This window comes from Glycine soja, chromosome 2 (genome assembly GCF_004193775.1).
Source record: "Glycine soja cultivar W05 chromosome 2, ASM419377v2, whole genome shotgun sequence".
NCBI lineage: Eukaryota > Viridiplantae > Streptophyta > Magnoliopsida > Fabales > Fabaceae > Glycine > Glycine soja.
In genome coordinates this window covers 46,949,443-46,963,161 of record NC_041003.1, presented here as the reverse complement: position 1 = coordinate 46,963,161, position 13,719 = coordinate 46,949,443, and the positions used below count along the sequence as shown (strand labels likewise).

At 29.2% G+C, this 13,719-nt stretch overlaps 1 protein-coding gene across 1 annotated transcript; it reads left to right on the top strand.

The window, feature by feature from the left end:
• The first annotated feature begins 6,258 nt into the window (after positions 1-6,258).
• LOC114399606 (protein trichome birefringence-like 33) lies at positions 6,259-9,182 on the top strand. Its single transcript, XM_028361814.1, has 6 exons — positions 6,259-6,566; positions 6,957-7,176; positions 7,912-8,083; positions 8,177-8,376; positions 8,481-8,639; positions 8,786-9,182. Exons 1-6 carry the CDS (start codon positions 6,374-6,376, stop codon positions 9,123-9,125), a joined length of 1,284 nt encoding a protein of 427 aa, XP_028217615.1. The 5' UTR covers positions 6,259-6,373; the 3' UTR covers positions 9,126-9,182.
• The last annotated feature ends 4,537 nt before the right edge of the window (positions 9,183-13,719 follow it).

The window sequence follows — 13,719 nt, the reverse complement described above, 5'->3', positions numbered from 1 at the left end:
AAAGGCTTTCAATTCGATTAATTAATAGTAAAAAAACAAACTTTTGCACTTTAGCGAGCCTCTTTGTTTAATTACTATACATATTTCACATGCATTCAGGGATTAATATAAAATTCAAAATGCAACTTTAGAGACTTTTGATAATTTTCTTTAATTCAGAGAAGAAAGTAAAAACGCCATATAAATTAAAAGACTAAAATTGTCATTTACTGAAAAAATATACATTTACATGGACTAAAATAATTGTTAAAAGAAAAATAAAAAATCAACCCAGCAGCATGTTAATCCAACTCAACTCATCTCAAATTTGTTTTATGAGTGAGTTACATTAAACGGATTATAATGAATCAATAGATTAAGTGACTTACCAACCTCCACCCCCTTTAACTTGTTAGACGAGTCAGCTTCAATGAGTTTTTTTTTTTTCTTAACTCATTTGGATTTGGTCTTCCTATGAAATGAGGGTGTTGTTACGCGCAGTATGCAAATTGCTGGTACAACATCACTTGCGTAATTCTCATTTTGTCCTTCCATAAGTGGTTCAAATGATTTTTTTAAATTTTTTTTTCAAAAATATGTTTTACAAGTTAATTTAAAATTAATGGTTCAAACAAGAATCAAAGTTATGACTTTCACATTATTAGCATGAGGTTTTAACCAACTAAGCTAATAAACCAATTATGTTATAAAATAATTAATGTCGCTATATATAACATTAAAATTTTTAATGTATATTTAATGCGCATGAAAATTTAGGTAATAAATTTTGTGGCAATTAATTTTGATATAATAATTAATATGTTTACATATATGAATTTTTATGAAACCTATGATTTTCATTTAAAATTTATATATGTAAAAAATTACATTATTAGATCAAAATTAATTGTAATAAGGTCAAAAAATATATTAATAAATTTATGTTAATAAACCTATGATTTTTATTTACAATTTATATATGTAATCAAATTAATTATTAGATCAAAATTAATTGTTATAAAATTTATTATCTAAATATACATGTGCATTAAATATACATTAGAAATTTTAGTGTTACATATAATGACATTAATTATTTTATAATATAATTGGTTTATTAGCTCAATTGATTAGAGTATCGTGTTAATAACGCGAAAGTCACATATTTGATTCATGCCCAATCCATAAGCCTCATATGGATTGTAAGAGGCTTACAGATTGTCCATTCCGTATCAGTTTTACAGAAAGGCAAAATGGGAATTGCATAAGTTATGCGGGGTGTAATAGCAATTTTCATGGTGCGCGTAGCAACACCCATGAAATGATGTGTGGGCTGGATGGAGTCTAGTTTAACAAAATGATGGGCTTGGGCATCAACCAATAATATGGATTTGCGGACACTAAACAATAAGATGGGTTTTCCCAAATGAAGTATGGTTACTTAATAGTTGCTTACTGCACCTTCACTTTTGTTTCCTGTACCTTTTAAGCTTTCTAAACACCTAATCTGGAATGTATGATTGCATTCTGAAAAGGCCTTTCCGGAATATAAAAATTTACATTCCGGGTTAAGTGCAGGAAGTAATTTCCTTAGATTGTGTTTGATAAGACATTTTAATTAGCTTTTAACTTTTTTTACTAACCTAAAAGTTTGTTTGACAGTTTGATAAACAAATTTTTTTAATAAATTCTTGATTTTTATTAGACACTACTTGAAGTAATATTTTTTTAATTCTAACTTGTTTATATTTATCCTCTTTTTGTCTTAAATATTTATTAGATTTCTTTTTTAATCTTTTCAATGTGTAAAATTTCCTACCTTAGTAGAAGATATCAAGTAGTCTTGGACCATCTTCTATCTATAATCTTAATCGATCTCTAAGTGATACACTGATACTTATTTAAGTTTTCTAATTTCCTTTTAAAAAAAAAGTTTTCTAATTTAAGAAAAAACACTTGATTACACATATATATAAAGATTGGTTGGAATTATATATGATAGTTCAACACTACAATTAATAATTTCTCCCTAAATAGTGCCCTTTATTTTTAGAATGACATCTTTTAATCCCTACCTTAGCCTCTTTTTGTTCTGTGCAGATGAAAGGCCAAGTCACCCATGCCACGTAAATCATGTGAGGCTACAACATATACACAACTTATTGAGTTTCTTCTCCGTCATATCGAAAAACCCTTATCCACATAGCTAATAATCTCTTGAACGTGTTTATAGTTATACAACCAGTGCTCACTGATAAATTTTTCAAATTACTTATAACAAGCTGTATCATAGACATACGCAGACCTCAGCTCAGATGACTTTTACTTCTGCTCTTGTCAGATGACCACGTAAATTTGATTTTGAAGCCTTATTACTTGAATCTCAAATTATAATTCATGATTCAAGCAATTCCCAAAGAAATTTTATATCATTTAAGGTTTTCTAATCTTTGAACGACCTTATTACTCTGTACATGCTAGTAAGGACTTTGGAGATTTGATTAATTTTCTTTAAGGTTTCATGTTTCTCCTTTTTAGCCATTGATTTTGATATGATATAAATCACTTACAAAGAATATTTAAGAATTCAATTGAATTTTATGGTGTGTATGAAAAATTATTAAAAAAAAGGAGGAAAGCTTATGTCAGGACTCAGGAGCAAAACTTTTGTAAACTAATTTTACTAAATATATGAAGGGTGGGAATTATAAGTCATTGTGTTCACGCACATGCGAAGCAGCTTATTATCTGTCTCTTAATACTAGTATAGATGTTGATATTGGCAATGTTAGAGTATCACATGCTAAAATTAAGTGTGGATTGCTGCCTCGAGAGTTACATCAATTCAAGGAATATCATCATTCTCTAATTGTTGCATCAAATGAGCAGGATATAGTAAATCTTATAATACCCTTTATGTGGCTTTTTAGGCCTTCGGCACTATATAACAGTTACTGCTAACCTTAGTTATGCAATATCTCAAATTGGAGAGTTTGTTGCTTACAAGACTTAAACAAAATTGCTTCCCACGAAAGGTATCTCTGTTCTAAAAAAACAACTCAATATATTGGGGTTAATTATTGGAATCCATGCCGTGTTACAAATTATCTACCTTAGTAAATTAGAAGCATAGGTTTTACGTGTGGTGGAATGCAGATGCACTCATAACTCATAAGGCGGTTAGGTGGAATTGGAAAAGACTCATAAATCATAACTGATGCCAATCATGCCATATTGTTACAAGTGGGGAGATAATTACAGAGCTAACATATATACTTGATCAATGCCATATATATATATATATATATAAATCCTATCCTTGAAGCAGAATTTCTCTTTGTAGGCTTTGTTGTGTGCTTGATCATTTGTGGACTTATCCAAAAATTAGCTTGCTGTCACTAATTGCTCACATGCATTATGTGGAGGTGCTTTCTAATGTTGCAGCTCCTCATATTTTCCTTATTGTTAATACACTGGACTGAAAATTTGAATGGCTCTTATCCGAACTTAGCTTGCCTATATTTAGCAGCATGGATTGGGAAAAGTAAATTCAAAATGATAAGGCGTCGAGGCATTTATATTGAAACTAGAATAAGTAGTTCTAATGCCTGTATAGGATTAAACAAGTTATAGGTAGTTAAGGATTTCATGATGTGACAAGAATAAATAAAGAGAAGTAATATTTTTTATTGAAAAGGCCAAAATTTTATTAATGCATAGAAACAAAACCCAGGTACAAGGAATTAATGCCTAAGTTTTGGAACAGAGTAATATCCATAACCCTTCTCCTTGTCACCACATTCCTCCTTAAGAAAGCAATTATTGCAACAACCAGTAGAAGAGTCGAGGCCGTAGAAGATGCAACCAGAATTTTAGCTAGACTCCAATGTCCTAACATGTAATCTTACAAAGTATTTTATCTTTTCACAAAAATGCACTAGCATTGATCAACAAAAATATTTTTTGTGTGTTTAGGTGATCCATCGTTCTAAGACTTTTATGAATGTCCAACAAATTAAGCTACAACTGCATAATACATGCATACCTGCAACGTCCGAAATTTCTTTGTTTTGGTGAGAATCAAAGTAACGACGCAAGTTAGTTCCAAATGATAGCTAAATGTGACCGAATATATACCTAACCACACTCCACCTAATGTCCAAAACAAAATTAATTCTTAAAGAATAAAAAGGTCATATTGGTACGTCTTTTTATTTTATTTTATTGGGTACAATCATTTATATAGAAAAGGGAAGTCAAGTGATTATGATTAGCAATCTTCCATGCGTCCTTAACTTTGAAGCCAAGCAATGTTTATAACCTCCAAACATAGTGTTCCTCTCGTAGTATCGCACCATATGGATCCTACTCAACCCACCATATCTCTTCATTTCACCCCTTCTAGATCACGGTTGTAATTACAACCTTTTTTTTTTTTCTTTCCTTTTTTCAATTGATATTACATGCATGATCTGGTTGAATATTTAATATATATCCAATTTCTCATACAACTCACTTTCACTTTATTTTTTTTCATATTTCTCTCTTTATTTCTCATTTGTTTTGTCACATCTATCATCTCTTTTTGTCATACACCCGTCAAAATTGGGATATGCGAATACCATTACTATTGAAGTATTTTGAATATGTTATAGGAAATGTTTCGTGAAATTAGGACAATATTCAAAAAATAGCAACTCCGGATATTTACTTAATTACTTGACATAAAAAATGACATATTATATATATGTAATATCTAGTTATCTTAATATTTATTTATTTATTTCATATTCATCCATCACAAAATATACTCTAAAAAAGGTAACTTTAATTGTCCCATCCCATTTAACATTCACGAAACATTTTTCTATTAATGGCTAGAAAGAAAACGAACAAGTTGCCGTAATTACACATTATAGTATTGCCATGTGGTGTAGTATAGCTTTCGCTTCTTATTCACTGGTCTCTTTTTTTTATATATATATATATATAAAACATTCACCGGTCTTTCTACCTAATACTAAGACAGTGTTAAAGTATAATTTATTAACTTATAATGATAATAATACGCCCTTCATGTATATATGATATATCTTATAGGGAGAAAGAAGAAGAAGAAATATAACTTTCTATGATTTTTGTCAAAAAAATGTGTAACTTAAGAAGGTCAAATCCTTTTAGTAGTAATTTTCTTTTGACAATTTTATTGTATTCAGTTTTATTTTGTCTGTTAACTATAATAGGAACACTTCGACACAAAAATAAAAGTGTAATGTTTATATATTTTTAATTTAAAAAATTGTCAACTAATTACAAATTATAAACTATTAAAGTAATTAAACAAATTAAAGGCAATGACTACTATAAAATCATATACGATAATATATACAATGGACTAATTCAATTGGTTAAGCATGTGAGTATTATACCTAAATTTTATTGTACTGTATCTAATTTCTATGGATAAAAAAATAATTATCTATAATTGGATGACGCAAACAAATGTTACATTAATGTCAATATATTTTGTTAATTAAATTTTAAAAAAAGTAAGTGGTACTCATATATTAGTTTTTTTTTTAATTTATCTCTTTCAATTATTTATCCTAATATATGATTCTCTTCTCTATCAATTTTATAAGTATATTTTGCATGCCTTAACTTCCTTTTATTTTCTACCATTTGATAAAAAAATAAAGTTCAGTAGTATTGACATGAATGTTTTAATTAAATTTACATTTTATGTTGACATAATATTTAGAAAGAAAAAAATAATTCACCCAAAAAAAAGTATTTAGAAAGAAAAACCGCAATTAGTTGTCAAAATAATCAAAGTACCTTGCTAACAATAAATATGGTATTAATTATAAGTCTTTTGTTTTGGTAAAAAATTAAAAACAATCAGTTTCTAATTATATCTTGACTAATTACTTCCCTTTATTTCCATTTTATTTTGACATTTTTTAACAATATAATAAATATGTTGACATGTTTTTAATAATATAATAAACAGTCAGTCAACAATTAATTTAATTAGTAGTATAAACACTCATTATAAATACAAAATATAGCTCTTGGTGTTCAGTTATGCGGCTATTTTTCTTTTCTGTAGGAATACTGATATACTTAATCATTAATCACAATTTTCCAACCTTACTAATTAAATTAGTGCTTATCAATAAGACAGAAATTGACCCCCCCCCCCCCCCCCCCGGAACCGTTTTCCTTAACTCGCACATTTCCTCCTTTTCTCTTATCTTAATTTTTCTGTTTTGCTGTTCTTTCTGTCAAAGCAAAAAATTGTTGGCTATATTAACGAAAATAAAACATACATAGTGGCAGGGGAGAAAATATTAGAATCCTAGTAGCTAGGTTGGGTTTGGTGAATGGTTTCATGCAAATGAAGCCACCATTCTCACCTTCTTCTTCCCTTCTCAGAGGCAAAGCACGCCTCTCTCCCTACCTCTTCACCCTCATAGTTTTCATCCTCTTTGTCGCTATCCTCTATGGCGAAGACTTCATGTGCATCTTCGGTCAACAGTTCCAAAACTACTCTAATTACCCTCACAAACTCTCCTCCACAACCGGTGAGTTCATAGTTCACTCACTTTTTTCATTTTAATTACTCAGACTCAGTTACATTTTTAGTTCATAGGATTATCATCATGCGATTATGTATCCTAATTAAATTCGTCAAGCTTTTTTCTCATTTATAGCCAGGCTTTATTGTCGTAATTCTATCTAAATATTAACGACACTCACTGACACTCTTCTAATTATACGATAATAATATCGTGCATGTTCACTGCATAAATTATTATTTAACGACAACAAAAAATATGACTTAAAAATTTGATGAAACATGAGGAATGAAAATGGCTGAATTACATTTTCTAATAAGGCTTCTTTTTTTTTTTTTGTTTAATTTGTGGTATCATGCGATGTGATTTCTTGCTTGCTGAATTTTGAAACAACAGAGAGGGTGAAGAGGCAGAAGCTTCCGTTTGCGGTGGGGAAGGCGGAGGAAGGGTGTGACGTGTTCAGCGGAAGCTGGGTTCGGGACGAGTTGACTCGGCCGTTGTACGAGGAATCGGAATGTCCGTACATTCAGCCACAATTGACTTGTCAAGAACATGGACGACCCGACAAGGATTACCAGCATTGGAGGTGGCAACCTCACGGTTGCGATCTTCCCAAGTAAGCCATGTTTGGTTTAAATTTTTGGCAAAATTCATTTTGATGGAGTTTATAGTATTTGAAAAAAAAGCTTGTAACAGTTTCGTATAGTATTATTGCGTGTCCTTAATTTGTGTGTGTTTTACTTTACTTTACTTCACTTGATCTGAGTCATGATTATGTGGTACGTGACGGAACCACACCTATGTAGTAGTTTTGTAGGACAGTTTCTCTCTTTCCTTTATCTTTTATTTACGCCGGGGCAACGTATTCTAGGGTAGACGACCCTCCTACTCGTTCACTCTATATTTAGAGAGACGGCTTTAGAATTTAGTGGTGATGGGCTCATGTTAGAGAGTTTGCAACAATTAAGGTACTGTATAGTAGAGTGGAAAAAAAAAAAAGTTAAAATTAGATAAAAGTTTTAAATTAAAATACAGTGTAAAAAATGTGTATTATCTCATTTTTCGGCTAATTTTTCAGTAATACTCATTTAAATAAGATAAAGATTAAAGTTATACCTAATCATTTAAAGAATAATTCCAAAAATTCTCTTACAACATCAACACCAATTCATCATACTTTCTTTGTATGGTAAATTTGAACTATTTTATAATTTTAAAGTATTAAATGAATTTACTTTTTCATTTATTATTTTCTTTATAAAGTAATAGAAAGATTTGTAGATTCAATGGTAAACAGTATTTTTGTTTCACACAAGACAAATATAATGGTTTAATTTAAACTTTATTGTAGATTCAATGCTAGTTTGGTGCTCGAAACACTTCGTGGGAAAAGGATGATGTTTGTTGGTGATTCTCTTAACCGCGGTCAATATGTCTCTTTCGTGTGCCTTCTCCATAAACTCATTCCCGAGGATGGCAAATCAATGGAAACCTTTGATTCACTCACGGTATTCTCTATAAAGGTAAAAGAACTTTTTGGTCGATTCACTTTGTGATGTTTCTAGTTTTAGCTTTGTAATTATGCATTTTTTATTGATTTTATTGTGTTCAATTAGGAATACAATGCTACAATTGAGTTCTACTGGGCACCTTTTCTTCTTGAATCAAACTCAGACAATGCTGTCATTCATAGGATATCTGATAGGATTGTGAGAAAAGGTTCAATCAATAAGCATGGCAGAAATTGGAAAGGTGTTGACATTTTGGTATTCAACACCTATCTTTGGTGGATGACTGGCTTGAAGATGAAAATCTTGTATGTTTTTCTATTCTATTCAAAACAGAAATGGCTTTTCCATCTTTCATTTTTTTTCCTAAGAAGTTTGATAATAATACTTGATTTGTTCCTCAAATCTTTAGACTTGGATCTTTCGATGATGAAGTAAAAGAGATTGTTGAGCTCTCAACAGAGGATGCTTACGGCATGGCTATGAAAAGTATGCTTAGATGGGTTAGGTTGAATATGGATCCAAAGAAAACAAGAGTGTTTTTCACAAGCATGTCACCTTCACATGGAAAGTGAGTATAGCTCTCTCTCTCTCTCTCTCTTCATATTTTTCTAAGCTAAAAATGTGGTCATATTGACTATGGTTGTCATATTTCAATGTTCTTTACCAGCATCCAATGTGTGAATAACCTAATGTTTCATAAATAATATATGACAGGAGCATAGACTGGGGAGGTGAACCGGGAGGGAATTGTTACAATGAGACCACTCTAATTGATGATCCCACATATTGGGGCTCTGATTGTAGGAAGAGTATAATGGAAGTAATTGGAGGAGTGTTTAGCAAATCTAAAGTGCCCATTACATTTTTGAACATCACACAACTATCCAATTATCGTAGAGATGCACACACTTCAATCTACAAGAAGCAATGGAGTCCATTGACTCCAGAGCAATTAGCTAACCCTGTTAGTTATGCTGATTGTGTGCATTGGTGCTTACCTGGCCTTCAAGATACTTGGAATGAGCTTTTGTATGCCAAGTTATTTTATCCTTGAAAGTTGAAACTATTTCAAATATTAATACAATAGATCTTTTTTCGTTCTCGTGGATCATTCTACATTTGGTACTTCAAGTTGTAAATGGGAAAGAATGATCCTTGTGGCGATTATTCTTTATTTGTTTGGAAGTTCTGTTTGGAGATGATCACAAGCAAAAATCAAAGAAATGGAAATGGGATTTGTGCACAATAATAGTTGCCAATCAAAAAGAGTAGAAATATATGAGAAAAATTGAATTGATTTCTTCTATATTATGGAAGAAATGTTCAAAAAAATTGTTAGTTTTTCCATCCCTAAAACTTTCTTGAAAAATATAATTAGTTTGGTTATTTTTAGTTTTAAATTATATATATATATATATATATATATATATATATATATATATATAATTTTCTTAAATAACATAAGATTTTATTCTTCTTAACTTTAGAAGGTGATGGCTTCCTCCAGTTCCCTTATAAGATCCACCATTTTTCATTAAAAAAAAGAGAAAAATATAAATAGTATCAGTGTTTTGTATTTTATTTTGCTTTCGATACTTCTGAAATAAAAAATAAAAAATTCAGTGCAAGAAGAAAAATATGTGAATTTGTAAATATTTTTATGAAATTATGGTTGTAGACTACTAGTTTAAAAAGCCTAAAAATGGCTTATGGAAGCATAAAAAAAAGGCCACTAGTTAAAAAAAAAATTCATGAATTTCTGATTATTCTTTGTCAACAACTTTCGTGAACTTCGCCTTTCCTATTGTGTTGTTGTGCCAAAGATTGGGCCTGATATTGGCTTTCAAAATATTCGCTTTTAAGTAGGCCGTTTTGCTAAGTGCAATTTAGTAAAAGAAAGAAATTACGATGGATTTAAGCACCAAAACTTAAGTCTTTTCTTCCTGCTGTATTGTTCATTGTTAGGTTATTGCTTCCTGCAATCTTTTCAGAATATTTTTTTAACCTTATGGAATGGTTATTCCAAAAGTAAAAAAAAGGAGTGTGTATTTCCGAATTGTTAGGCTATTGCTTCCTACATTTTGGAATAAATATTCCAGAAAAAAAATGCAGGAAATAACATGGGAAATACAGAAAGCAATAGTCTCATTGTTATTCAATTCTCTCGAGTTAAAGAAAACCCAGTAGCATGTACACGTAGTAGTAGAGAGATTTTGCTATTTTGTTTTAGGCCCATGAAATTTACACTCCTAGTTTTTATCTTCTCAGTTCTCACCCCCCACATTTTTGTGAAATTTCTATTCTACTCATCTCTTCACTTTCATTAGTCACTACTCCTTCTCCGACAGCATTTCAGTTGTTATTTTTTTATTTTTGGGTATCACCATACGATAGAAACTAATTTCTATTATGTAAAGATACACAACAGAAACCAATTGTTGTTGAGTATCATAAACAAGATTTTATTTAAACGATAGAAATTAATTTTTATCGAAAGTATTTTTGTGAAAAAAAAAAAACTGGCGGATGAGAAGATCAAAAAGCGAAGTGTCAATATCATGAACCTTTGTTTTACGCATTACGTCATTAGACCCAAAGTAAAAAAGCATTATGCATGAACAAAAACAATGCTTTGCAACGAAAACGAGAATCATGTGAATGATAGATGAAATTTCGGTCGGTATTTAACACTATATACTTTTAATACATTTTAAATTGAAAATATTTTAAATTTGGATTTGACTGAATTTTTTAAAGAAAACTATTCTTTTTTTTTAGGAAAAAAGAAAATTATTCTTAAATACACATGTTTAACAGCGGTAGAGAGAAAAAAAAACGATTTTGTAAAATTTACCAAATATACACTTACATTTTATTCCTTTGATAAATTTCTCCAAATGACAACGAATTACGAACACACTCGTGAAAACAAATTTCTCCAATTCTTCAGCTAAATTCACTTGTTGAAAGTGAGTTTTTTACTCAAATAATACAAAATAATTAATTATTTATCCAAATAATACATCCAAAAAAATTATTTACATATAAATGATATATTTTACTATTCAAGTCAAAAATCGGTTCTCCTCATACCGATTTCTCTCTCTCTCTCTTTTTTCATTTTGGTAGTTAAGAAATCAATTCTCCCGAAACTGATTTCTTACCTATATTTTTTAAAATGTGATTTTTTTTTACTGTTATAATTTTTTATATTAATTTTTTTTAGTTGTTGATCATGAACAATGGTAAAAAAAATTAATAACATGATAGAAAGATTTATAAAAAATTTAAACAAAATAAATTTAATATAAAATTAACAACATGTGCAAATTAAAAAATTTATTTTTATATAAAAAAGTTAATATATATATATATATATAAATACAAAAAATAAATTAAAAATAATTAAAAAATATTTTTGAAAAAATTTGGAAAAAACTCAGTTAAGAAAAAAATGATTTCGAGTTTTTTTTAAAAAAAATGTAGTTAAGAAATCGATTAGAAAATGGGATTTCTTAACTACCAAAACAAACAAAAAATAGAAAGTAAGAAATTAGTTTGGGAACTAATTTGTCAACTTAAATAAATAATAAATTGTATTATTTATGTTAATAATTTTTTGATGTATTATTTGAATAAATAATTAATTTTTTCATATTATTTGGGATAAAAAAAAACTCGTTGAAAGTGGAAATTGGATGTGAAGCTTAGGAGGGAAACAAATTCCAACACAAAGGGGGTACGGATGGGCCTGATCACTCCTCTTGGTACATTATTGTTTAGTGGAAAGAAACAGATACCAACACAAAAGGGGGCAAGGATGGGTCAGATTTTTCTTTTTCATTTTTTTTGAAAAATTATATATAATATATTAATTTAGTTTTTAATATAATAATATATAATTTTATGATTAATTAATTAATCATATAAATAAATATTTATATTATGTTTAAGTTTTTTTTTCTTAAAACTGATGAATATATATTTTTCCTTTTAATTACTCTCCTCAGAAGTATCGCATTAGGTCTTTTATATTAAGTTTATTTTATTTTCATAAATACTATTATTTTCATTTAGTTGTTAATATAAAAACTCCTACCTCTCTATATTTTAAAAAAAATTAAAAAAAATGAAGAGAAAATCAAGTTTAAATAGAAAATGAGAGAATATAATTATATTAAAAATAGACTTTATATTAGCTAGTTGGATGGTTTTTTATGTGCAACGAAAACATAATAGTAGGAGTTTAGTTTATGATGTTAGTTAAGAGGTAAAATAGTAAAAAAAGAAAAACGTGGAGATTAAAAGTGAGTATCACCATTATAATAGTTAAAGGTAATTTTTTCTTAAAAAAGTTAAAGGTAATTTATTTGTCAATTTTAAATGTTTTATCTGTCTATAAATTTTTATTATATAATAAAATAATATATTAATTTTTAATAATGAGCATATCTCCTATTATTTTTTTAGTTATTTGAAAATATTGATATTTTCTTTTGTAAAATTTTATTTTAATTTTAAATATTATCTATAATTTTGAAAATCTGTAAGACTTTTACTATAAGAAAATCGCAAATTAATGAGATTTGAGAGGGAATGTTTCTTCGAAAGTGATATTCACATATGAGGACAATTGTGGATTCGTAGGGAAGACAATGCTTGTGTTATAACACCTATGATGGATGGAGGGCAAGACATAAAAGTTTCTAGTATTATTGACCCTATCAACCATTGTTGGGACACATTAACACTATCAACCACATCTTATCACCACAAGATGTCCAAGCTATTGTCAGAGCACCTCTCTTGCCTATGGTAGAAGGAGATTCATGCATCTGGGCTCTTACTCAAAATGGTATGTACACTGTCCGTAGTGCTTATTATATGATTATATATAAATTTATAAATTATGATGAGCTGAAAGCTGAAGGAGATTGAAAATTGCTCTAGAATATTAATGTGCCCCATAGAGTGAATTTGTTAATGCAGGCTAGTAGGATCTTTTAAACATTAATTCGTCAACAAGTGGAGAATTTGGCGCAACTATTTTTTCAACTTATGCAGTCAGTAAACACTTCTCTACAACAACAAATATATATGGCATTATGGAGTATATGCAAGCAAAAGGGTATGTTAATGTTATCTTTGAGATGGACAGTAAAGAAGTAGGATACAACTTGAAGAGTTCCAATAGAGATGATTCCGATATAGGATCTGTTATTCAACATTGTAGGAACCTCTTAATTAATTTCAAATAAATCTTTAGATTTATCTTTTGTAAAGAGACAAAGTAAATGATGTTGCTCATAGGTTGTCTTGAGCTGACACAATCTTATCCTAGTCTTTCAATTTTCTATCATGTTACTAGTTGTATTGAATCTTTGATTATCAATGAAATGCCATTGGCTTTTGTGGAAAAAAAAGGGAAATATTTCTCAGCGAAGGATTATAGTAGGAAATGTCTTACCCCATAATTTTTTGCAAAATTGGAAAATTATATTTAGCAAGGAAACATTTCCATCACAAATCCCTGCTAAATGCTTTATGAAAGATAATTACTGAATTTGACAGAGTAATGAATACGGATAAATGGATAATTAATGCTAAATCCTTACACACTACTGCTAAGAACCTACCCTTTTTTTTTT